Source organism: Apteryx rowi, unplaced genomic scaffold (genome assembly GCF_003343035.1).
Source record: "Apteryx rowi isolate R43461 unplaced genomic scaffold, aptRow1 scaffold_81, whole genome shotgun sequence".
NCBI lineage: Eukaryota > Metazoa > Chordata > Aves > Apterygiformes > Apterygidae > Apteryx > Apteryx rowi.
This window is the reverse complement of record NW_020451105.1, coordinates 2,646,906-2,672,358: the sequence shown is the minus strand read 5'-3', so window position 1 is coordinate 2,672,358 and position 25,453 is coordinate 2,646,906. Positions and strand designations below refer to the sequence as shown.

General features: G+C 39.0%; 1 protein-coding gene across 4 annotated transcripts in view; it reads right to left on the bottom strand.

Moving 5' to 3' along the window:
• NAV2 (neuron navigator 2) overlaps window positions 1-25,453 on the bottom strand; it is a 242,389-nt gene that overhangs the window by 54,792 nt on the left and 162,144 nt on the right. Inside the window, exon 1 of one of the 4 annotated variants that reach the window (XM_026089355.1) lies at window positions 8,871-9,093. The exons of the other annotated variants lie outside the window; for them this stretch is intronic. Within the exon in view, the coding sequence (XP_025945140.1) occupies window positions 8,871-8,968 (98 nt within the window). The 5' untranslated portion in view covers window positions 8,969-9,093. Of the gene's footprint in view, window positions 1-8,870; window positions 9,094-25,453 lie in introns of those variants that run through there. 4 annotated transcript variants of the gene reach the window in all.

Genomic DNA, 25,453 nt, shown 5'->3' with positions numbered 1-25,453 from the left:
TTTCCTGACTCAACTGAAAGCTTATATCAATAAACAAGCTTTAAAGTGACCCTCAGCCTTTGTGCCTGTATCCTGGAACAGGCTAAGGAGGCGCTGGTAAGAAAGCTTATCTTGCTAGGCGTAGTGCTAACTTGCTAAGCCATAAAGCAGAGATGGAATTTAAATGCAAGGCAAAAATTAATCCTGACACAAACTTTGGTACTTTTTATCTTGTTAGGCATTCCTAGTCAACAACGCAGATCTGCCGTTCGCAGCATCATCATCATCAGGAATTTTAGAAAACAGGCAGCTGTGTGTAGTACTTGGAATTTTATTCCAAGAATGCCCCTGTTCAGATAGCACATAACCCTCCTCCTCTGTACAACTCTCCTTTTCAAGCAGATAAAATAATAGCTTATTATTTAGGACTACCTTCTTCCAGTGTGTGGTAGCTTCAACATTTTCTAGTGCATCAGAAAAACATACCTGGAAGTTTAGGACACAAAAACCACCAACAAAAAATATCCATGTCTGAAGTGATTTGAATGTAATAACAGACAAAATCAAAATAATCTGAAAGTCAAGGCAGATGCTCCACTCCTAACATGCCCTTAAAAATAAGCTGCTTAAGAAAGAGATTTATAAACTGGCAAAGAATTGCTCCTTCTCAAAGAATAATAAAGCTTGGACTGAAACAATGTCCTGTAAGTAGCTGTGCAAAGACATTTCAGCCCACTGATAACTGTACTATTGCTGGAAATGCAGAAATATATATTGCATATAATTTGCAAAATCTAGCTGTAAAAGCTTATCCCCTGGTGGTTCTCCAGCTCTTTATCAACATGGTCTCAGATTTTGGGAGCTCCCTACTCTCTTACTGTATTTCTTGTTTGCTTTAAAACCTTGTAAACAAAGAGAATGCTGCGAGTTGCTTGACTTTAGAGTGGAAGCCATTCACAAATTGATACACTGGATATTTAATATACGCATTTAAAATTGAATTCTGTAAGTATGTAAACAAAGGCAATGGTCAGCAACGATCAGAGCTTCAGGAATCTCGTTTTGGTTTCCTGAATGCTCTTCTCAGCTCTGCCACGGACTTTGTATAAAACCTTTAGCAACTCACAAACAAAAAAATATTTCATTTTCCTCGTTTGCATGTACAAAACAGCTACCTGTATGGGTTTTAATGAAGCTTCAGTAATTTTTAATTGCTTTGTGCTTACTTGTGAATATTTTATTCACCCATATCTGCATAAGGCCATTTGGGACATTTTGCACAGATGAACTAGCAGCAGGGTTGTTTAATGCACCCGACCACGGGTGGCAACGGACCCACGCTCGGCTCGGCACTGCAGGAAGAGCTACGGCTTGACAGCTTCTCCTTCCTCCTACTTTGTTTCAGGTTACGGCCCCCATCGATGTGCCAGCATGGCACTTTGGGCGCCTTCTCCCTCCCCGTATCACTTCAGACGAGAGCGGCCGGGCAGCTCCCGCGGGCGACGGTCCCAGCGGTGGGCCTGCTCCGCCTTGCGGAGACGAGGGCGTCCCAAGCGGCCAAGGCTGGCCGGCGGCGGGCAGGAGGGCAGGCGGGGGCTGTGCGGGGCTGGCAGCGGGACCCACCGCCCCTCCTGGCCACGGCCACTGCGAGGCCAAGGGCCCTGCACGGCCGCTCTGTGTGCGCAGAAGCTCCAACGCCCCCGGCCTGACAGAGCAGTGGTAGCCTACGCTATTAGCAATGGTATAATTTAAAGGAAGGATACCGTTTTTTCTAGATTTGGCTTTGTCTGAATATTTTTTTTATGAGGAACCACTGTATCACAAAATAAAGTTATATGTTAAAATAAAACTCCCAGCGCAATTTGAGACTCCTTGTATCCAACAAAGCTAGCCGGAAAGACTCTACAACAACAATTTCATTGCTATAACAACAACTTTTACTGTTATTTTCCAGCATCATCTTCAGCGTAACTCAATGTATGATGTGCTGACTGTACAAAGAAATCCAGGGAACTTGTGGGAAAAAAATCCTAATTTTTCCTCCAGTATGGAAAAATTGAAAACTTGGAAAAGAACTGAAAGTCTTTTTTGAAGTACCTTTCTCTAGAGCAGGCAATTAAATGTTTTTATTGTAATATATTGAAAGTTTTATTACCTCTGCATTTCAATTTTTAAAAACAGGTCCTATAACCAACAGTTACTTTTATGTGAAGACCTATAACAAAAAGCAATTACACTTCCTAGATGTTATAAGCCTATAAATAAGTTTATAAAACTGATACTAAAATAACTATATATATAAGCGTCCTGGTAATCTTCCAAGTTTCCTGTAGCAATCAACAGTTTCTTTTTTTATTTCTGAACCTACAAAAAAGTCTTCCACTGCAAAATGAGCAATACTGATGTTTTCCATGTTCAACAGTTTAATCTCCTTCTTATAGAGATATGGCACTGGGGGAAAAATACAATAATGTATGGATCATAGTTCCATCTTTAACAAACATCAGTACTCTGAATAGTAACTTTTTTCTGATAAATTGAATATACTTACTAGTGCTCTCTTATCTGCTGACAAGACATAATTTAGTTCTCATTCCAAAAAAAAAATGTTTTGTTTCAACTACCAAATATGCATTTCAGGTATTGTGAACCAAGTCTTCCAATGGGGAAAGTCATTTATTTTGATCTTCAAAATTTACAGAAACACTACATTTCTAACTATTCACCATTCTTAAACTACTACAGGCCCCAGTTTAACAGTATCTAAAGAATGTGTCTAATTGTACTCACAAGTAGTTTTACTGGTATCAGTCAGTCCTATCGACTTTAGTGGGGCAATTTCAGGCATTGTGGAAATATTTAAGTGCCCTTCTGAACTGGGACATGTGCCTCTAGGCAAAGGTAGAAACATGCATCTGAATACACTGACTGTTGTGGCCTGCTCTTCAATATATCCTGGGCATTAAACCTGTTATGTTCTGCTGGAACCTACGAGCAACTCAAACTTCGCATTTTCAAGTTTACTAATCCGTTACCAAGATAAAAAATAAAAATGATTAGCCACTCTGTGAGGTCCAAAGATAGGTGTCTAATTTAATTAAAACACATACATAGTTTAACCTGTTTTTAATGATCTTTTATATTAAAAGCTGTTCACCCCAAGAAGCCTATTGCACCGTAAGGAAATACCATATTCGGTTAATATGCTACAGTATAGACCAGACAGAGCATGGGGTGCATCTGCATGTAGTTGAAGACTACAGCTTCTTGAAAGGACAGCATCTGTTAACAAATTGATATATCTCTATCGCGCATTGTTCTTGAAACGACCCCAAGCCCTCCACATAAATTAGTTCACTTTTACCTTGATTCAGTATCTTGATGGTTAAAGTCAAAAGAAAGGCAGCAGAATGGGGAATCTAACAGCCCTGGCAATTACAGCATTCTTGGCTCCTGAGCCATGATAACATCTTTATAATTTAGCTGCTGCAATTAATAATTTCTGATGTCAGCAAAAGCCTACTCAACCATAACCTGGAGCTGGGATGTTTGGGCTTTCCTTCCTTTATTTGATCAATCAACTGAAGCTTTACTTTGATTACTGAAAATTACATGAATTCTTGAAAGTGTATTTCACGCTCTCATCTAATATATAGGGAAATTATACAGCCACCCACTTAAAAAACCATCAGTACTACTGAAACCATGCCAGATTGTAAATAGGGTCAAACAGCTCAGTTAGTGTTAGATTTTCTCAGATGAGATGCATCTAAGGGTGCAGCAAAGCTTTAAACAGAACTAAATAGTGGGGGGTCTGGAGTATCTGCTACTCCCATCATGTCTTAAGTGCAAAGTACCTGCCCCATCCACTATGAAATCTGCTGTGTTCAGCAGGGAGCAGCCTGCAGGGTATGTCTCTTGGACATCTTTGGGCAACCGTAAGTTTAGAAAAATCTTCTCTAGGGACCTCAGACACTCTCTGATAATTTAAATTTTAAAAGTGAAGGAGGGTATTTGGTGAGCAGTACTTAGGGTTTTTTGAAATCCTGAGAGTTACAGCCTAATATCGACTTGAAGGTTTCCCAATACAGCCTAACACAGTAATGTCTACTTTCCTGTGGCAGATGGAGACTCATCCTTCTCATGCTGTTCTCTATTTTGCGGCAGAAGTGGTTTTTCATTAAATCACAGTTAGTTACTCAAAATATACCACTTCTTACCCAAAGCAGCCTCATGCTCTCTCTTGAGCAAAGCACACTCGCAGCAGGCCACTCTTCCAGAGCTGCCTTCTCTCTGGAGGGAGAGGGGTGTCCTGGGTGCTGTGAATGCAGCCTCTCCCTTCCCCTCCTCCCACCCAGCCTTCTCACCCGAATGTGACTGAGAACACTGCTAATAAAGCAATATATACATCTCCCACACACAGCACCAGGTCAACTACTCAAAGCTGCTTTTTGAAACAGGTTTGCAAAGCAGTTATCCTCAGACTTGTATTTTTCTCCAGTCTATCAGCATTTTTCCATCTGGCACAATAATCATCCCCAGAACTGGCTCTTCTTTGTCAACCTGGACGGCACATGAAACCATCTGCACAATCCTCAGGACACCCCCTCACCGCAGAAATCCCCCACGTTTACAAGTCCAAAGTAAAACAGTCATTAAAACATTACTAAATAAAGCTGTTATTAAAGGCTGAAAATGCACCCTTCTCTAGTAATGTGTGTGTATTTTAACTTTGCTGGCTCTTCAGTCAAAACCAAAATTACAATGAACTGCTGAAAAATACATTTGTCAAAGACAGGGCCTTGGGGCTCCACAATATTTCAACTGGAAACATGGCAATTATCCTCTTCTACCTAAAAATTTAACTATTTATTAGTTGATAGGAGAACAAAAAAAGTCAAGGTGTAAAATGATTGAAACTTTGCAGTATTTTCAAAGGATTAAAAGGAAAAATAAAAAAGCCAGAAAAATGTGATTGTGCTATAAAGCAAGAATACTGCAGTTTCCACTGCTTTCTTCTGGGATTTCCTATAATACTGACATCACTGTATCAAGGATTTCAAAAACCAGATACAGTCCCTTGCATGGTTTTCCTTTCAACTTATTAGGAAAGGTGATAAATAACTGCAAAAGAATGGATGGAGAATCTACTTTCAAGAGAAGCAATTTAATTAATGTATTTTAAATGGATATTAATCATCCACCTTCTCCATGTCTTCAGTAAATCTCTTCTATTACAACTCATTATAGGTATTTTAACGTAAAAAATTTTGTTTCTAACTGAAGGTGGAGCTCAGGGACATCACTGTTATATTGAAACACTTTGAAAAGTGAGACTGGCCAAAGTGAAAAGCAAAACAAGCTAAATGAATAGAGGCCATTTCCAGCTGTTCTTGCTGAGGCAGAATCTAATTCTTTTAATGACTTTTCTGGTGCACAGTCAAAGTTTTGTAAATGTGCTGAGAGCTATTCAGATCATTTTAATTTTTAGTGACTACTCAGTTAACATCCAACAAACCGAAATGCAGTTCTCTGTCAAGTTCTGATTAGAATTTGTTTAAGATAACATTTCAGGATTTGCATTTCAAAGACATTTGTAAAAGAGAATAATCATCAGAACAGAAGTATCGATTAGTCTCAAAACAGTTGGGAAAGAAAAGATTTGTAAAAGCTGGAAAACTGCACATGCTCTTTTTATTTAATGTTTTTATATCAGCACTAATAACTTTATAAAAATAACAGTGGATTCCATTTTGGCTCTTCAAATTTGACCAGGAATTTGCCCAAGCCATTGTCAAACTCCCAATGAACACAGCCAAGTGCACACACATAGGAGCTGCTAAACCCATCTAATCTCAGGGAGTTTACCATTTGAAACACTCTAAAGCATCATGAAAACAATCTGACTTTCTACTGAAACTAATAATCTCATGCTATAAAGCAAAACACTCCAGGGGCAACTTGTTTACCTGCACAGATTTTGCTCAAAGACTCTTCACTTATTCACTGTCTAAAATCACTACATACAGCAGCCGCACAACTGTATTAAGTTGTAAAACTTTGACTGGTGGAACTTGTTTTTTGGCCATTGTTCAAAACAATTGTTCCTATGGGGTTACACAGCCTCAGGGGTTAGGTGATAAATCAGCGCGAGGTCCTGCCTTCGACCCCAAGGCTGGATGAACACTAAGGCACAGCCAAGTGAAAAGGCTCTCGCTCAAATACTCCAGCCAGCTACTCAGCCTTGTCTCCTGGACTCATGATCCACAAACCATATTTTCGGTATTTTTCCTCTTTCACTGCTGACGTCTCCCATTTACTGTCCTATCTGAAAAGCTCCTGGATGCATACACCAACGACTGCCTCACCAGTGAGTGCACAGAGGACCCTTGCGCTGCTGTGAAATTCACCTTGCAGTCAGCAGCACGGTCGCTTCCTTAATTTGAAGACCTAGGGATTGGTACTCATCCCTGGTCGTTTCTGTGCAACTCCATTGACTCCAGCTGATTTACACCAGTGCAAGCTGGAAGGAAATTCAGGGTCTTCCTATCACAGTAAGAYCAGTGTTAAGTCTTACTAGTTATTATGTAAAAATTATCCTAACAGCCTTTACTTCCAAGACAGCGGAGAGTCCTGAAAAAAGTCAGAAATCCTCGTGTACGTACAAAGTGAAAATGAACGCCCGTAGAGCGTGCAGCCGGCACGCAAGAGCGACGAAGGGAGCAAATCGCTGCCAGTAACGCGCCCACGCCGCTGAGGCCCCGCAGCCGCCCCCGCGCTGCCGCTCCCCCGAGGGCGGGTGCCGGGGCCACGGCCAGCTGCGGCGCATCGCGGCCGGGACGTGCCTCTGGGCCAGGCGGCGTCACGGCCGCGCGGGCCGGCGAGGGAGCACAGCGATTCCCGCAGCTCTGAGCTCCGGTAACAGAACGCCCGCTTGTGAACGTCTTGCCTCACTTAACGTTTTAAACGTTCTTCTCACCCCAAAGCACATACCTGCAGGATCACACCCCCTCATAATATAAAGGCACTATTTAAGTTATGACTTAAAGAGGAGTGGCGCTTACCGAAAACACACAAATCTAAATGCTCCTTCTGAGCGTTATCTGCCGGGGAGAGTGAAGCAGCTCCCGAGCAGTTGCTGCTACCTGGCAGTCTGCTTCGTGAAACAAAGGAAAGATTCATGGCTCCTAAACAAAATAAAAACTGGCTTAAACGCAAAGACCAAAAAAAATAGATTAGCTAAATTCTTAGAGTACTGACGTAACTAAGAAGTGGAAGGAAAGGAATGAGGGGTAGTATGGAAACAAAAATATGCAAGAGGCATTGAAATGCCAGCGTGCTGTGCGGGCGTTTGCGAGACCCCCCAGGCCGACCCCGGCACCCAGGGGAACCACCACCAACCCCCGGCCGGCGCTGCTCACCGCCCCAGCACTGCTGCCCCACGCAGCAGGCCCCTGGCAGCCCGAGGCAAAGAGAGGGGGGTCCTAAACACACCCCAGAACCGAAGCCTCCGGCAGCGGCCAGGTGCGATACGGCGCCCTCGCTGCCCTGTCTTGAGCTGCTTTTGCCTTTGTACTCCAGCAGCAACACTAAGGCACAAGTTTTAAAGTCTGCACGCTGCAATCCTGCACAATAAATCTGCAGGCCTAAAATGAAGAACTCATATGTATGGAAAGCTGAAATAATTTACGGTCGCTGTTAAGTTCTTCATTATTCATAATACGGTGTAAACGCTCTACATAAATCAATGAAGGCACAAACCTGTGCAGAGTGAAGCACAGATTTCAAACCTGAGAACTGCTCCTCTCTCACACAGCAACCACCAGCTGCAGCTGAGCACATGGGTATGGAGACAACGCCTACACTTACTCACTATTCTCCCATCAGCAACAGGAGAGACACACAAAACTTGGCTTTCCTGAAGTATTACAGCCTGCTGACTTACGTTCTAAGCAAAGCTGAACTTGGCAATAAAAAGTGCTAATTTGATCACTGGGCACGGCACTGTCCATCAGGAAACTGAACCACGGAAAAATGACTTGTGTTATCATGCCAGTGATTAAAGAACAAACACATGCACATAATCAAGTGGAATATTTTATTCTTAGTAATATGGAGATGTGTGCACTGAAGACATCAGCTACTAATTCTGAAAGCAATTGGTTTTCTAGTAGAACTCCAACATCCTAACTAGCATCAACAAATCCTGGTTTATCTCAGACTTTAAAATCAGGCTTACTTGAAAGAAATTCCAAAAGGAAAAAGATCAGATAACCTTCCTCAGACAAAGAGTTTATCAGGAAGCCAAAGGAAATTTGCACAGGAGTGAGAACAAGAACGGCGTATCACGCCCTGAACTGCAAGTGCACCCTGTGCTGCGAGAGGGGCTGAGGCAGCCCCGCACCACCTCTGTTGCGGTGACCGGGGGGAGGGGGGGGGGGCTCATGCTCATAAAAGAGACGTCTTTTGCACAGAAAGCAAACAAAGTGCTCAACTATAACAAAGCCCCAGAGTTTTCTCAGACTAAGAGTCTGTAACACTAGCGAGAAAGACATCTTGTTAGACTGCAACCTAGTAAATGCTAATAAGCAGTCAGTAAACCTTCCAGAAGCCTGAGGCAAAGTCAGAAAAAAAAAATCAGTAAGAGCTATTTCTTTTATATGTAATTTCTATTATTTTATTCAAATACATGCAACCTAACAAAAATATATTAATTTGATGTAGTATTCCAACAATTCAAATGAAATATGTAAGGCAGGGAGAAAACTTCTGTTTACTGCACAATCTACTCTGTTTCCAGGGCTGCCAGCATTTATCAAGCTAAACCTGTTTGCACAAAGGTACAACACAACATACAGACCATGCTTTCAAAAGCGTACAAGACTTCCTACCTTGCAATATTCCTAGGCCAAAGCATTTCTCCACCTTGCTGCCCATGAAGAATTCCAGAGAAAGGGCTTAGGTTTATTTTACAGGTTGATAACTTCATTAGGCTACCATCCAACTCGCCACTGAATAAAATAGCTGGGAACTTAACTATCCAGAAAGAGACTTTACAAAGTTGGAGTAAGGTTGTTTATCAGCAGAGCACTGAACGTGCAGCAGCTCCGAAAGACACTGCGGAGCAAAGCCTAGCCCGAAGGTGATCATCAGAAACTTCCCCTGGAAAGAAATCTGATCCCTCAACAGAATTAACCTCTGAAGTGCTGAAACAGGGAGAGGTCAAGACTTTCTGCTGGTACTAGGTCATCTGTGAAAAGCTGTAACCTGATGGCAGTAAAAGAGGCAGACTGGGGGCCTCCAGATCACATACCGTAACACATGAAGTAAAAGCTCATGGCAGCCACTGTACTTTAAGGTACTAAATGACAATATTTGATCTCAGCTAAAAGCCTATAGTCCTGAAAAGCACATTTCCTGCTCAGTTTTTATACAGTCTCACAGACAGATTACACAAGATGACTGCTGAAATAACTATAATTTATATAGTTTTATGAGAATATAGCAGCATAAAGAGATAAGACTTACCCCAATTGTTTTACCATAAAATATTTGGAATATTGGTAGAATAGTGAATTTATTTTTTGTCATAAAAACATTTTCAATACAAACCCACCGGTCTTTCCATGAAGATTTTATGATACTGGGAAGTGATATGTATGATTTCTCTGAGCAATTATTAAATATACAAATCCTTATTTACAGCTGTAAAATAAAGGGCTTGTTACTTCTCTTCATTTCAAGTGTAACAGAGAAAGGAACTTATATATATTTGATTGATAAAAATTTATAGTTATTTAAATTCAAAACTCTTATTTTAGCTTAATGGTAGAAATACTTCTTGCCATACTGTGCTTGTCAAGTCTCTGCTATCTGCCATCCATGTGGGATTTTTTATTCTAATAAAGATATAGAGGCACTGATTAGCCTCATGCTAGATGCTGCACAAACATAAACTGTAAACCTCAGAAAACCCATAAAGCAGTGGGAACTGCTTTATAAGGCTCATCACTTCCAGTCCATGTAGACACATCATTCATATAGTCTGCTGTGGACTAATGGGCTCAGTACACATGTTGGGATCTTCAGGCACAAAATAAGATATGATACATGTACCCCAAAAAAGAGAAATGCTAGAAACACAAGAGGAATGGTGCTAGTAACCTAGATTATGCATAACACAGGGGCATGGTAGCTGTGACTAGATGGACACTGAAACTGGCACTGGGACTTGAACTACAAAAATACCATAAGAGGTCAAGAATCCCAAGGGTGGACTAGCCAAGGGGCTGGTTCAAGATCACTGGGAGCAGAGGAAAAGCTGCCCCAGGCTGAAGAACCGGACTGGTGGATGAAACGCTGGAAGGAGACTTGTGACGAGACTGGGGACAGAGCTGGAATGGGGAAACGGAACTTAGACGTGACGTCTGGGAAAGTGCTTCAGAGACTAAAAGAGATCAGACATAAAGCCAGGGCAAGGTAGTAAAACTAACTGGACAGTGAGTTTAAGGACAGGGAATTGGAGTGCAAAACAGAGCAAACAGACTAGAGAAAAAAAGGTCTGAGCTCATGAAATTATAGTGTGTGGCACGATACATATGCACAGGGAGAAGGGGTTCAGTTCAGGTTGGAACCTACAGTTTTTAATCATATTTTGTTATTTAAGTTGGGAACACACAAAACACTGACTCTTGCTGTAGTTTATACAGCTGCTAACATCAGCTGACACAATGACTTCTAGCCATAAGGGAACAGACAAGTCTATCTATATTATTAGAGAAAGACTTATTCATTAAGCAAGAAACTACATTGCTAATCTAACCAGCTAGATCTCCGTTGTCCAGGTTACTGATGAGTGACTGTGCCATGAAAAGGAGATGGGCAGCCTTTCAGATGGAGGAAGTGGAGAAGACAATGCTGTGCTGTATTCTTAGCCTCACCTCAAGAAAACCGTCAATCATTCAGCCAGGAGCCAAGGAGACCCAAAGGAAAGAGTAGTCAGAAGACAGCCATATCAGTGTGTTAATTCTGTACAGCTTCAGTACCCTATCTTAAATAAAATACATCTTTTAGCATAATGCCATATTTTTGATTGAAAGAGTTAAAATACAAGTATTCAACGGTTATAAAATAAAGACTTCGTGGAGAAATTCTTCTGCCAAAACCTTCAAATAAATGAGTCGAAGTCTAAGCTTGCCTTTCTATTCTGGAGTCTATATTTTAGTGGCCACTGTGTTGCTATAGCAACAAAGACAACTGGTAATTTAGAAACTGGTGGATGTGACAACTTGCTATCTAGAACAATACTACTAATAAAAGTGGCTTGGGAAAAGCATCGTTTAACACAAATGTTTGTGTTTTCAAATGAAAAAAGGCTGTTCATTTATTTCTGTTTTGCAGCTGGACTATTATCTTTATTAAGTTAGTCTAGTGATGAATAAAAGATAGAAACACAACCCCTCTGCTTTTTGGGATGTCTGTATCCTAGAGTGCAGGCACCCCACCCCCTTCGTATGTGTATAAATACAAAGCTGCAGATCTGATTAGCTCTGCTGAAGATTAGACAAGGGTGATGCAGCCTTTTAAAACAACAGTATGTCTTATCCATAAGAAAAGCGAGAGCAGAGATACTGATGGACTACTACATTCTTCAACTCTTCATCCATTCAAACTTTCTGCTGAGTTTAACTGGACGTGAAGGTATTCTTTATGAACAAATCCCATAAACTACTCCTCAGTCATTAACTTAATCATATATTAGTTACTAGAGGTAACTTTTAGATATTACAGATACATGAATTAACAACTAAATTAGCAAAGCTTTCTTCTAATCTGTAACACTTTTCCTGCCTTCACCAAAAAAACTCCCACAAACATGATGTTTCTTAATTATCTGCTTGGAGTTGTACAGGAAATTGTAAATTTGGTTTAGTTTTTCAGGTACAGTAGCAAAAATTAGCATTTGGTCTGTGCTACTTGTAAATAAGAACAGCAAGCAATATTCTAATTCCAGAAATGATCATATTTGAAACTATAATCTACGGAAAAAAGTATCAGAACATCCCGTCTGTTAAATCACCAGCTCCAAATAAAAGCAAAATCACAATATTAACGTACAATGCTACCCTCTATACACTCATCTACAGCCTCATTGTCCTTCGGTTTCCTGGCAGCCTTTACACTGCAAAGGAGGAGGGATTTTGCAACATAATACCCGTAACACTAAATACAGAGGGATATTTCCAGATGAATTTTACATGTAGTAATAATCATCGTTTTATGGGTCAGGAAGTTCAGAAGATTAGTGCGTTATGGCTGCAGTTTATAAAAGTGCTTGTGTTAGAACTTTCACATAGCAATCTGGTGAGATAAGCTGCGAACAGCTTTACATTAAGTTCTTTTATGGTAGTTAAAGTTTGAGAGAAGTAAAGAGACCCCAGGTATTAATTTACCTAAAGAACAGCTGCTTAGAAAAGGTTGCAGTGTCCTAATACTCAGCGTAATAAAACCATTGCACCTCCAATTGCTAGCTCTTTCTCTCCAGGCTTCTGCGCTGTTGCCACTAACAAGAACTGTGTCCGTGGTCTGAACTTAGCTAAAAATGTATGCAGCAAACAAACATATCAAAGAAAATCTGTGTTTTGACTCCCTTTTGAAAAGGCCTAAAACCATGATTACATGTTTGCTTTCTAGGTTAAAGCAGCATGACACTTGTTTCATTTCAAACTCTCCCTTAGAGAGCACCATAATGCCTGAAAATTGTGTTTTATTGCAATATGTGAATTTCCTTTAAATTTTTTTCTCACTGGCTGAGATATATCAGTTAGGCACTTATAAAATGTCTGCTCTTGATGACTGCAATGATTGTAAAAGTAATGCGAGCAGTGTAGGCCGTAAAGACATTACACTTCATCGTTTTTGTAAGCTTTTTTATAATGTGTCTGCCACATTTTACCTTGGAAGTGACTGCATTGCAATGCTTGGTTAACTGATGTCTTAAAATAATCTGGAAAGTAACTTGTTAAGACTTCTTTTTCTTTCTTCCTTTCTAAAGAACACTGAGATACTTAGAATGAGGAAAAAATATATTTGTAAAACCAAATCATATTCTGAAGAGACTCAGACGTACTTTTGAACACTCTTCTGTTCTGTTAATTTGAGCACATTAAACAAAAATATACTTTTTTTTTTTTAAGTATTTTTACTGATAAGATATCCATGAAACCATAAAAGCAAGAACACAGCAACACTGCTTTACTTAACAACTATCATGCATCAGATATTAGGGCTAAAATTCTGTGTATCAACAGAAACAACCTACATATTGTGTTAAAGTAAAATTTAAAAACAAAGCTGTTGTACTCCTACAAAATTGGCAATCATGGGAAAGGTATTTCTAATTAAATCCAGAGGAACAATGGAATTGCACAACTGCATTAAAAAAAAAAAAAGAAAAAAGTAGCAAATATACCCCCTAGCTGCTACAATCCTGTGAAGTTGTGGTTTTTCACTGCAGTTTTAGAGGGAGCTTGGGAGCCTGGAGAAGGGGATCTGCAAAAACGAAGATCCATTTTTGAATTCCTCTAATTCTGCTGAATAGAAGAGGCACCAAATTTGCAGACTGATGAAGGGCATGCACTATGAAATACTCTTTTTTCACATTCTTAAACCTCAAGGGTCAGATTCCTCTTTGTCTTAGAGAATTCCCTGAATGCAGAGATTATACTATGGTGGGTACTGTCTGAATTTCATTTTTATAAGGAAAAATATGAAGCCTGGAATAATCTAGGACTTTGTTAAGATTATTTGTATAAGTTGTATTGTACAGAACAAAGTAAAAGAAACCATCAGTGTGCATAGGAACTGGACAATCATACGTTTTGGGAAAGATGGTGAGAGTTTTCTAGTCCACAGCCAGGTTTCCCAAGAACTGATCTAGCACTAAATTTATCAGGTAAGATTTCATGCTGCACAACCAACCTAACAGTAAACTAGTTTGTCTCCTCCTGCTGGACATGGTGCCTCTTTTTTCTCTATAAATGCTGCTCATACAGACTCTTCCACTGGTGTTGGTGCCCTTAAAGAGAAGATTATCTCACAGAAGTACAGCAGAATTTCAGGTGTATGCTGCCAATGATTGCTGGTATTTTTACAGTTATGGATTCCTGAAATTAAATGATGTTTCTATTTAAGTCGATAGCAAAATTTCCATAGACTTCAAGAGTCAAGGATTTCAGCCCTGAACAGAATGCGCACACAGGAAAGCTGCATATGTTTGGAATAAAATTAATGATTATTGCATTGATAATGTGTTATGAAGATAGCATAAGACAGACTTAGGATCCGTTTCCTAAGAATTTCCTTCCACTGACCACTGTTCAAGAAAATCACAACTTCACCCAACAAGGTGACATGCATGCCTGATGTAGAAAAGACTATTTCCATAAAATATATGATAAAAACGGTTTTATAACATTTTATATTTCCTTAAAAAAATTCCAGTAGCCCACGCTGAGCACTTGTGTTGACACAAGTGTTAGGTATACTTTTCACTATACCTATTTCAAATAAATAAGCACATCAGAGTAAATAAGCATAAATGGCTACTTTCTAGTGGCCGCAGAGAAAGAGAAAGGCAGGAACTGGGGATAATCTAATAAAAACTGAAGATGCTGAGCAGTGATGCAGCTTATGTGCTATCATTTGAGAGGAATTCCAAACGAACTCCAGTGGTTATACTCGTTTGATCCAGGGACAAGCATTTGTTTCTAAATTTAAACCACACCACCAAGTCAAACTTCTTGAGTGAGAAATTTTATCAGTGTTTTTACTATATATACATATGTATATGCATCTGTATCTAAAATGTTTTGCAAGTACAGCAAACAAATTACATGAAAAATCAGTTAAACATAACAATAAAATTAACAGATATATTCTATAGTGGTTTATATGATATATATTATATATAAAACATGGTTCTACGATATGATTAAAAAGAGTCTATATAAAATGACAAGAAATCTGATCTTAAAATGCAAACAGTCAACATAGTAAAACAAAAGAGTGAAATTTCATTAACATTGCTTTAAATGCAGTTTCCTTCTCCATGCCATAAAAATTAGTCCTCTAATATAGCATTGCAAATCAGAGATTTTAACATACAAGTCATTGACTAAGGAGAATTCTATTCTTCCAGTCTAAACTACTGAATAGAATATAATTTTATTTTCACAATTAGAATATAATTTTACTCTTACAATTTTACAAGACTTCCTTAAGCCATTAAGATTTTAAGCTTGTTCCCTAACATACAAAAGAGTTATAAAAATAGTGCCGCTGTCAAGGCTGTTGTCTTGAAGACATTGAAAACTAAAGTAATGTCTTCATCAACAAGGAATACAGTACAGAACAGAAATGCCAGATATGAAAGAAGTTATACAAATCTGTGATCTAGGAGCAATATTCTTTGTGGCCAATGAGGTGGAAAACAGCCCAGAAAGAGATAAAATTTGAGTTACAGCTTCTCTCTTTTTCAGTCAGCAGGACCTGGCAACTATGTAAGAAGATGTGTTCAGGAACAAGACAAATATGCCATGAACTACACTTAGATGCTGCAATTTGAATAAGCAGCCCTCAAAGTAGCTGTAGTATGGCATTAATTCCCACCTCCCTCCCAGCAAAATACTAAAATAGTCATTAAACTTCTCATGGCATCCACTGTAAAAGTACTGCTGTCAACTATATATATCTTAGTCAAATCCAATTCAGTTATGATCAATACAGTTCTTCTATCTTAATTGCTTTGGCCTCCCTCATTAGATATATCTCTACATTTATAGTTGTTTATTGTTGCTGTGGCTCTTAAAAAGCTAATACCTCCCACCAGAAAAGTAAACTCATTTATCCTAATTAAATAAAGCATAACTATTATATCAAGCTAACACCATTATAACTTGATCTTTAGTGTTTGCAAGTCCTCTGTATTACTCAGTCTATAAACAGACAAACTATATAATCACTTTGAGTAATGAGCAGAGAACAAGATACATAGTCTCAACAAAAATTGATTATGCTTTATTTTGAAGTCCATCTGCATTTTTCTAATAAAACAAAGAGATTTATCTCACCTGTACAATAGGATGTTCCGAAATCTCCATCTAAGCCAAAAGACATACCTCTTGTTCAAATTATCTTGTAAAATCTTTCCATTCTGAGTTCTGAACATGCTTTCCCATGTGCATTGCTTTTTTACTTATTCTTGCTGCTACTGCCTGTCATATATACTAACCTGCCATTTCCAAAGTCACAACAGAATATTAATGCAACACAGAATTTCAGATTTTTCCCATCCCTGGCACTGTTGTGTATTTCTGCACATGAAAAAAACTGAGTTTTCTTTCAATTTATAATCTTACTAACATAAAAGGTGACTTAATCAAACCACTTATCTAAAAAACAGTAGCTCTAACTAGTGAGTACTTTAAATAAAATCCTTGCCTAGCTTTACATTTTATGGTTTTGTGAATAATGCTGACAGCTCTATGGACTCAATAATTTTGCTCATTTGGAGATAGAAATTCTTAATGAAGCAGTAAAAGGGAACTCCAAGCTTGCCAGATAAAGCACTGAATTTGAAACAATACTTGAAAATTGCAGCTGATCAGAAGTATGCCCTACATGAAACTCCTTTATCATCTCATAAACATCTGCTGCAATCAGAACTTTCACACGTGAACTTCTGACCTTTACTAAACCCTAATAAAATTGTAGCTTTAGATCACTTGAGTTATCTTATATGTCCTACAGATTAGAGTATTGCAGGATAAACTTCAGGTAGCAAATATATCAACTTTATGGGAGCTTGACTGGAAAAAACTTCAGCCTGTAGAACTACTCTCATCAAAAAGTCAACATTTTAGCTGCAGTGTCAGTAAACTGAAAACTTATTTTCTAGTGCTCAAAATTATTCCCGCAGAGGGCAAACACTCTTCCCCTTGGGAACACAGAAAACCTCCATGGGTGAAATGTTCTGCTCTTACTTCATTAGAAGGACAGGAAGGTGGTCAACATTTTGTTTCACCTCTGCAGTGCACCAGTCAGCTTTGCCATGGTTGTCTGTGCTCCCAAACAACGACGACTCCGACAGCACACTGCTGCACTCATCTTTGCCTTTTCACAGATGCTCAGCAGAAACTACCTTGAGAGAGAAAAAGTGACCGTGATCTTGGCGAGTGATGGAAGATTCCCTCCCCATGGCGAGCTACTCAGATTACAATCCAGTACGTGACTGGGCAAATTCAGTTCACGGTTTTCATTCCAGGGACGAAGGTCAGTGTAGACCCAACGGGCTACTGCAGTTACAGTGCAGAAGAGTACAGGATTTGGGAAGGAAACGATCTACAGAAGGACCTGCAAAGTTTAGGGGACGCATAATCGGGCTGGTATAGCAACAGTTCCTTCGGCTCTTACTTGAGTGCTTGGCTACCACAGTGACAGCACAGTGTAAGAAGGTGCCTACAACTGAGTAAGCGTGTGAGCGACCACATACCCCCTGCACTCAAGCTTGAAGCTTTTTGCAGGGCATAGTGAACTGCGGATAGGTACCCCATCCCCTAGCTATTCCCTGCAGGCAGCACACTGGTGAGAGAATTAGACACTGTAAAGTATCTCCCGGTGTGCCACCAGGTTTTTGAAAGGGAACATTTCCTCACCCACTTTCCCTGTTCTTCTCAAGCACATGCTGGCTAGGCTGCAGGAACTTGAGTGAGTCCTCCTCCTTAAAAGTTATAAAAATCATTAATTTTTCCCTAGAAGACCAGAACATTTTAATTGTTACAGGTACTACAATAGCTATAAAACACACAAAATGAGCTGCAACAGGACTTGAGTAATATGATAACAAAATATTGGCATGGCAAGCTATTGCATTTAACAATCATTTTCTCTTAAAACTAAACTACTTATTCCAAACATCTGTACCTTATAGGGCACAGATTATCTGATACCTGATATTGTTATCTGATACCTGAAAAAATCATTAAGATGTAAATTATATTCTTTCAGTTGCTTAACAGTAAATACTTCTATTACATATCTTAAAAACTATGTTAAACATTTAGCCTGGACTGATAGATGACAATTCTTATATCTTTTCCCAAGATACTTTTTAAATTTATTTCACTTAAGTAATAAGCTGAAAGCAGAGCTCACTGGTGTCAAAGTAGTATCAGAAAAATCAGTACAGCTACAAATATAGAAGGCCTAGCTACATTGTGTTATGAAGCATTGTTCATAGGTCCCTGAACTGGTGCTGCTTTACGCTTTGCAGATGCACGTCTGAAGATACTAAAGCGGGTCTGGATGCAGTACAGATTCAGCATGACAGTCGACTTCAGCTGTCACATTATTACAAATTATAGGGCATCTTTTGTTTCTAAGGTGTTTTTTCTGTAAAAATGAGTTTTTACCGCTAGGCCTTCTCAATCTATGGGCCAATTTCTACTTGTCTTATTCAAGTCAGTCAGTCAGGAAGACAAATGGTAACTGTCTTTCAATTAGACATGATGAAATGAGAAATGCTAAACATCCAGATGTGTGGGAAAGGAGGGAAGAGAAGACAGACATGCGGAGCTGCCCTTAAGCCACAGTTCACCAAGACAAAAGTCCAGCCTTCCTAATGGATCAGAAATGCCATGGTCACAAGATGCAAAGCACTGATCTAATATAAACACAGCTCCGATTCAAATGTGTTCAAAAACTTTTGAAGGGGTAACTTTTTTCTGGAAGACTTTACGTTGGTTCAGGTATAGTCCGTCCACACTATTCCACCTTGATGCAGAGGCAGATGTTATCTGTCATCCCACAGCTGGCATAAAGTCAGTAAAAAAGCACTAAACTTTGTGCTCCAGTAAAAAAAAATGCAATCATAAACCTATTCTTGACTTGGATGAAATTTGTTCAGCTGACACTATCCATCTCTGGTTGCAGAAAAATGCACCAAGTAATCATGTAACACTGGGTTAATTATTATCATGCATCATTGCATTACCATGCATTCATGCACTCTTTTGTTTCATTTTATTTTCATTATAATCAGGTGCAACAACAGATGTTGTCAGTGCCAGAGGTGACACTAATCCTGGGCTTCTTCCATAAACATTTCTGGTATGTGTGTTTATCTTCAGTGTGTATCTAGCTTAGTATGCCATTATTCATTATATTAGCTACGTATTTGCACTCTAAAACTTTGCAATATTCTTTAATACTATGCACCATTTTATAAATGAAAATGCTAAGAACAAAAAATAAAATCTGCATTATTGGCTATGTGCGCACTGTAATTAACATGCATATAATCTGTATGCAAATCATGTTATTGAAAATAGTGACTATTAGCATAACAAGTCCTTATTATTTACTGAGATGCAGCTCAAGCAGGCATCCTGCTGGGGTCTAACACCCTTCCTTTAAACAGCACCATCTTTTGTTTCTTCTTTTACTCATTCTTCTCTCCTCTTGATGATTAACAGCACAGAAAACAGGGAAACTCCCCTCTGTGCCTTTGTTTAAAGTGGAAAATCTTGTGTGTTTAATTGCCCTCAAACATCTGATCCAGCTCAAAGCTCAGTGAAGTGTCTCTCAGGGTGCTACATCCCCCACCATCACCACCACTGAATTGCAGGCTGCTTAAATGATCAGTTAATATATGCAACATCACCTAAACTATTTCTCTCTAATTCCTAACTGATATCAAGTTGCAAGAACTTTGGCTTCTGTTTCTTTCTTCTCTTTTTTTCAAGGGAGGGACAATATGGGAAGGTGGGTGAAAACAGAATTCAACTGTGTAAGGTCATAAACCTTTTTAAGTCCTGCCACCCTTCTCATATTGTACTTCCAATGAATTTAACCTTTTAATCACTCCAGCAATGAAAAGTAACAGATAAGCACAATTTTAGTTTTTTCAGTATGTCTGAACAAAGCTTTCTTGCTGGATCAGTTTTGTTAGCCATCTGTCTGCTGAAAGCTCCTGCATCACTGATGCTGACACTGTTTCCCCACTCCACTTCCTATGCTGCAAAAGTCCTGAGGTTCCAGGATCTCTGCATGATCCCGTAATCTTTAATAGCATTTCTGTAAGAGCAGAAATTTGCAAAGCTGTTCCTCGCCCAGCAATTCCTTCCGCAGCCCCAGCCCTGCTGGGTTTTGCGCTGCGTGTTTGTTCTCTGCGAGGCTACACCCTCTGCTTCAGAGATGGCTGCATTACAGTAATGAAATAATTATCAGGGGGAATTATTTCAATTATTTATCATTTTGCCAAAATCAGCCTGAAGTTTTCCAAGCTGAATGCCCACCGAAGGATGGACTTTAGTTTCAGTAAAAAGAGCACAACTGTTCCTGAGTATTATTAGAAAAAAACAGATGATTTACTATTAAATTATACAGATCGTCCATGAGAAACCCTGCCTTGCAATACATATTTTAAATTTGTTTCAGAAGGGCCCTGGAGAACAGGGGCAGTAAGTCAAGAAGGGGAGCTGAGACAGAATGTGGAAAGTGAGTGGAAACCAGAAAAGGAAAGGGAAAACAGATTTAGATGGAAACTCCAAAGCGGAAGGCTGGGACCAGCTGCACAAAAGCAACAGAACAGTGACAAGAAGCCTCCGCTATAACTGCAGAACCTAGGACGATTTCTTAGAAGGAAAAAAATAGGACTGGGACAGACTGGAAGGAAAATATCAAAACTGAAATTGCCTGTGAATACACTCTTTGATATATCCTTTCATGATAGGATTTTTTTTTTAAAAATGATTTCTATTTCACAGCAGGAGACATCTGCTGATGAGGTGGATCAGAGCTTTGCACTGAGGACAGCTGTTACTTGGGGAGCCCCTGCCACTTTGTTGTGGAAGATGTACTCCGCACAGCCTAAATTTTGTGTTAATGCAATTTTTCATATGCAATACATACATAGGCCCAAACTGTTCCCTACACTGTTTTTTTCTTTTGGAACCTGAGAACTTTGTGAGCCTACCTTCCAACCAAACAAAGCACCTTTACACCACAGTGGCAACATAAAAGGAACTTAAAGTAGTATCTGTAACACAGTCGGGAATTTATTCTGCTAAAATGAAACCTTGAAGCATTCTCATTCTCTCTCATTCTCTCTCTCTCTCCCCTATACTTCAGCTGTAAATACTACAGCTCTCAGAAATCAAGAGTTCTACTTCTGCTAAAGCATTTTTTGGACTTTTTTGATTAAATGTATTCTTTAGAAATGTTGGTTTGTAAAAATGTAACTCTTCACAAAACCAAGACGACTCCCTTGGACCCTTCGTTAATTTTAGTAGTTAAATCACCCGGTGGGATGTGAAAGTTCAAAGACTTCAGGCTCAATTCTTTCCATCCCACTTTTGTGACCTGATAGCTCCACAGTAGCCCAGAGTTCAACATAAAACCTTTCAGTATCTTGTGTGAATTGGTTCCATTTCCAGCGAATAATTTGGTGGGACACAGAGATAATCAAATATTCTTAAAGAATCCACTCAAATGTAGGAGGCCAAAATGGAGAGCCCTGCTCCAATGAGGCACGGCAGAGACCTCAACTTGACTTGTCACACTAGAACCTTAACCACTGTATTACTACTCCATAATACTCTTGGCAATTTTCTAAGGGGGGCAGGGGGGAAGTGCCTTGCATATTTTCTGTTTATCCCAGTGCAACAATAATACAAAATTAATTTTACACAAGCCTCTCATCTCTCTGTCCTATTTCAGTATCAGCAGAATGCAGCCATCTTGTTAAGGCTGAGCTGTAAAATGGTGATTCGCATTGCTATCAGTGCATTAACAAACTAATATTGATAAAGACAGTTCTAGCTCAGTGAATTCCTCTAGAAGTAAAGAGTGGCCACTGGATATTTTTGTTGAGAGATTTCAATGAGGTGAACTGCATGAAAGATGATGAAAGGATAAAAATCATTAGATGAAACCAAAAAATGAAAAAAAAAATTTGAGGAAATATCTTTTTGTCCATTTTACCAGTTGGATTAATGCAAGCATTTTTATTTTGCATCATAACATGCACACCAGTGCACACCTGACAAACAACAAGGAAAGTCCTTGCCTTCAATATTAATAATAAAATACCTGAAGATGCATTTGGAAAACATCTCTGGTTAGTTATACCACTTTCCCATTAACGTGCGATTGTGCTTTGGTTCATATAGGTTTAAAAGACCCAAAGGATAGACTTCCCAGAGACTAGTTCACATGTCAGTAAGTGCCAGAGAGTTTTTCCCTTATAATCAGTCTGTATTTTCCCTGTGTCAATTGAATCCAATGTACTTAGTTATAGTTACGACACACTACTATTCTTGAAAATATCCAAAGAAAATTTTATTTTCCTCCCACAATCCCACCCCGCCTTGCTTAGCCCAGTCATAAGTTACCATTGGCTCTCATTTATTTCTTTCTACAATAATCCCTTGTTCTTAAATCAGTTTGATAACATATATATTGCCATAATAAACTTAACTGTATCACCATGTATTGCAAGTTCACTCATTCCAACAGTCTTAAAATATACAAGTGAAATCAGAGACTGATATTATTTAATTAGAGGAGAATGCATCCAAAGTGGAGAGCGACTTTGAGATTCAAGTGTTTCATGGACAAAGTTGGATTTCGGTAATTCACTGAGGAAAAAGGCAGACACTTCTCAAGAAAGCCATGTGTTGAAAGCACTGTGCATTGCTTGGAAAGAGATAAAATGGTTGCAAGAGAATGCAATTTGGTAGTATAGAGGAGATGATGCAGGAAAGATAAAATAATTGGTTCAAATACAGCTAGAATTATGGTGCTAGGGAGACAGGAAAACATATGGTATGACTCTCAGAAAAGTGATCATTTTATCAGTCACATGTTTAGCTCATTTTAACTAATGTAGGGCCAGTCCATAAAACATGGTCAGAGAGAGAAGCAGACTGTTGCTAAATTGAAAAATGGTCAGAAGTAATTGCAGAAATGGAACCGACTTCTAAGCCACAACATGGAAGACATCTCTGCTTCTACTCTCTGGATGTTGGTGTTGGAGGCAAAAAAACAGCGTCCTTTGACCAAAGGGAATGACAAACAATTTCAGGTTGCCATATGGCATATTTGTTTTTAATCTACATTTAACAAAGAAGTGGCTCAGTAGACACCATTAGAAGTCAGGTTACACAAAACCTGTACGTTTACTCCAAAGAGTTTTAACAGAAGTTAGAGCAAAATATTTCATATCCTGACTTCAATTTGAAATCACAATCTTATTTCAGAAAATTCCTGTCTTTCTTTTTGCATGCATATTTGAGATACTATATATGTATAAATGCAGATTTCCTGCCACCCCTAATCCATCTCATGAGTCCTTCTGTTCAGAAATGCTCTCACTGCACAAATGGACACACTTGCTGTAAATAAATTTTCTATCTAGGATATCCATACAGACCCAAAATATGGATCAAGTGGAGTGTAAGGCTTTCCTGGATGAACATAACCTCAGTGAACTTCAGTTGGCACGGAATACTCATATCTTTCTCCTAGAGGCTCATGTTGGTGATTTTTCCTTCTCTTTTCCCTCTACTTTCTTTCCACAGAGCTACATATTTGTCTAGAGATAAGTTTCTAGCTATTTTATGATAACATTCTATTCATTCCTTCTGCATTCAAATGCTCAGTTCCAATTTTGCAAATACAACATTGTTTCAATCATCTCTGAAAATAAAAATGAAACTTTTGCAAAAAAATACAAATGAAACATAAAACTATGCATGTGCATATCAGATAGCATCAAATAGCAACAACAGTTTCAAATAGATGTTTAAAGCATTAAGTTATGTTATGAAGAGTATTCCTAGATGAAAGTTTCATAACAAGAGTAAATCAGTCTTGCCAATGAACATGAAAGAGGGAATAAAACCTTTTTGAACACTCAAGGTGGTTTGCTCATTTCCCCCAAACCAAAACGAATGAATTAGTTGATATATATGAAAATGAACTTAAACTAACAACATAATCAGAGAAGACAAACTTAAAAGTTAAAATTAGATTTAAAAGTATATATATTACTTGGGGCTGATGACAGCACATGGCAACTCCACAGTAACTGCTGAACTGAGCCTTTGTCAGTTAAGAAACAGCAACAAAATAAATCACACAGCTAAAAAGAGCTGATCTCAACCCTTGGACTTTGCTCGGGCACTAGTCTGACTTCTAATGTTCAGCACTGATCTTCTGGCTACTTATTGACCATTTATAACTGGACACACACAAACATAGCCTCTAGCAATGTAGTAGTTCCTTTAGGCTCCCTGTGCTAACTGTGCACACAGGTTTTGCACCATTCCAGTGCCACTTACATCAAATTAATTAGTCTCAAATTGCAGAATTCAGTGAAATTAAAATTGGATGTTTTATTTTTAGTGAGAATAGCAAAAACTTTTACTAATAAAAACAAGTTATACACTTTCTTACAATATTGCCATAATAGGACAACATAGTTCAAAGAGTTTCCAGTGTAGAGTATGTAAGTATTTATCCTGGCCTAAGGTATACTTAACTGTACATTTAAACAACATAAGATTGTCCTGTGAAAACCTAAATGTCTGTTTATATGATAACAGAGAGTATTTAAGCCCCATGCAGCTGCTTTAACACCTAAGCTTCAGGATGTTGGGGCTCAGCTCAGAGCAGGAGCAAAATTACTACTTGTTCTGTGGAGTCTCAACTTCTCTGTGAATCCTATAGCTGCCATAAAAAGGTCACAAAGTCAGCTTATCACGCTGCTGGAAAATCCCTAAGCTATGAGGGAACTTAGGAATGGCGAAGAGCAGAATAGGGCTCAGCGGCAAAAACAGTAGTGACCTCCAAGATGGAAACGTTCGTTGGCCACCATGGGCAGTTATCATGACACCAAGGAAGGGCCTGATTCAAATGCAGTAGCTCCCAGAATCCCAGGGCAGCAAAAATAAAATTATGCCATTTTGTCCCTGCCACTCCCACTGCACTCCTACTGCAAAACGCAGAGCAGCTGCTCTCCAGAACGGAAATGTCATTCAAATGAGGATGGACTTTCATTCTGCACGGCCTGTACTTCTGGATTTCTGCACTTCTGCCTGCTCTTTTTCCCTTCTGGCTTTCAGGAGTCACTCCATAGCAGTGGAAGAGCAAATGCTGTGTAGGGACATACATGAGACTTTCTGTTCATTGTGAAAATGCAGTTATAATTGGTAGATAAGATTTGTGCAGGGAGGGAAGAGCGTGCACCTCTTTCTTAAGTGCCACAAAAGAGGGAATGAACATTTTGTCAGAACTTATTTTCTGCCTCGATGAGTGCTAAGTCAGGAACACTTTAATTTCTCTTGACATCAGTCAGATAGACTAAAAGTATCACATTTACTTCATTACTTCATTAGCGGAGAAGTTCCCCAGA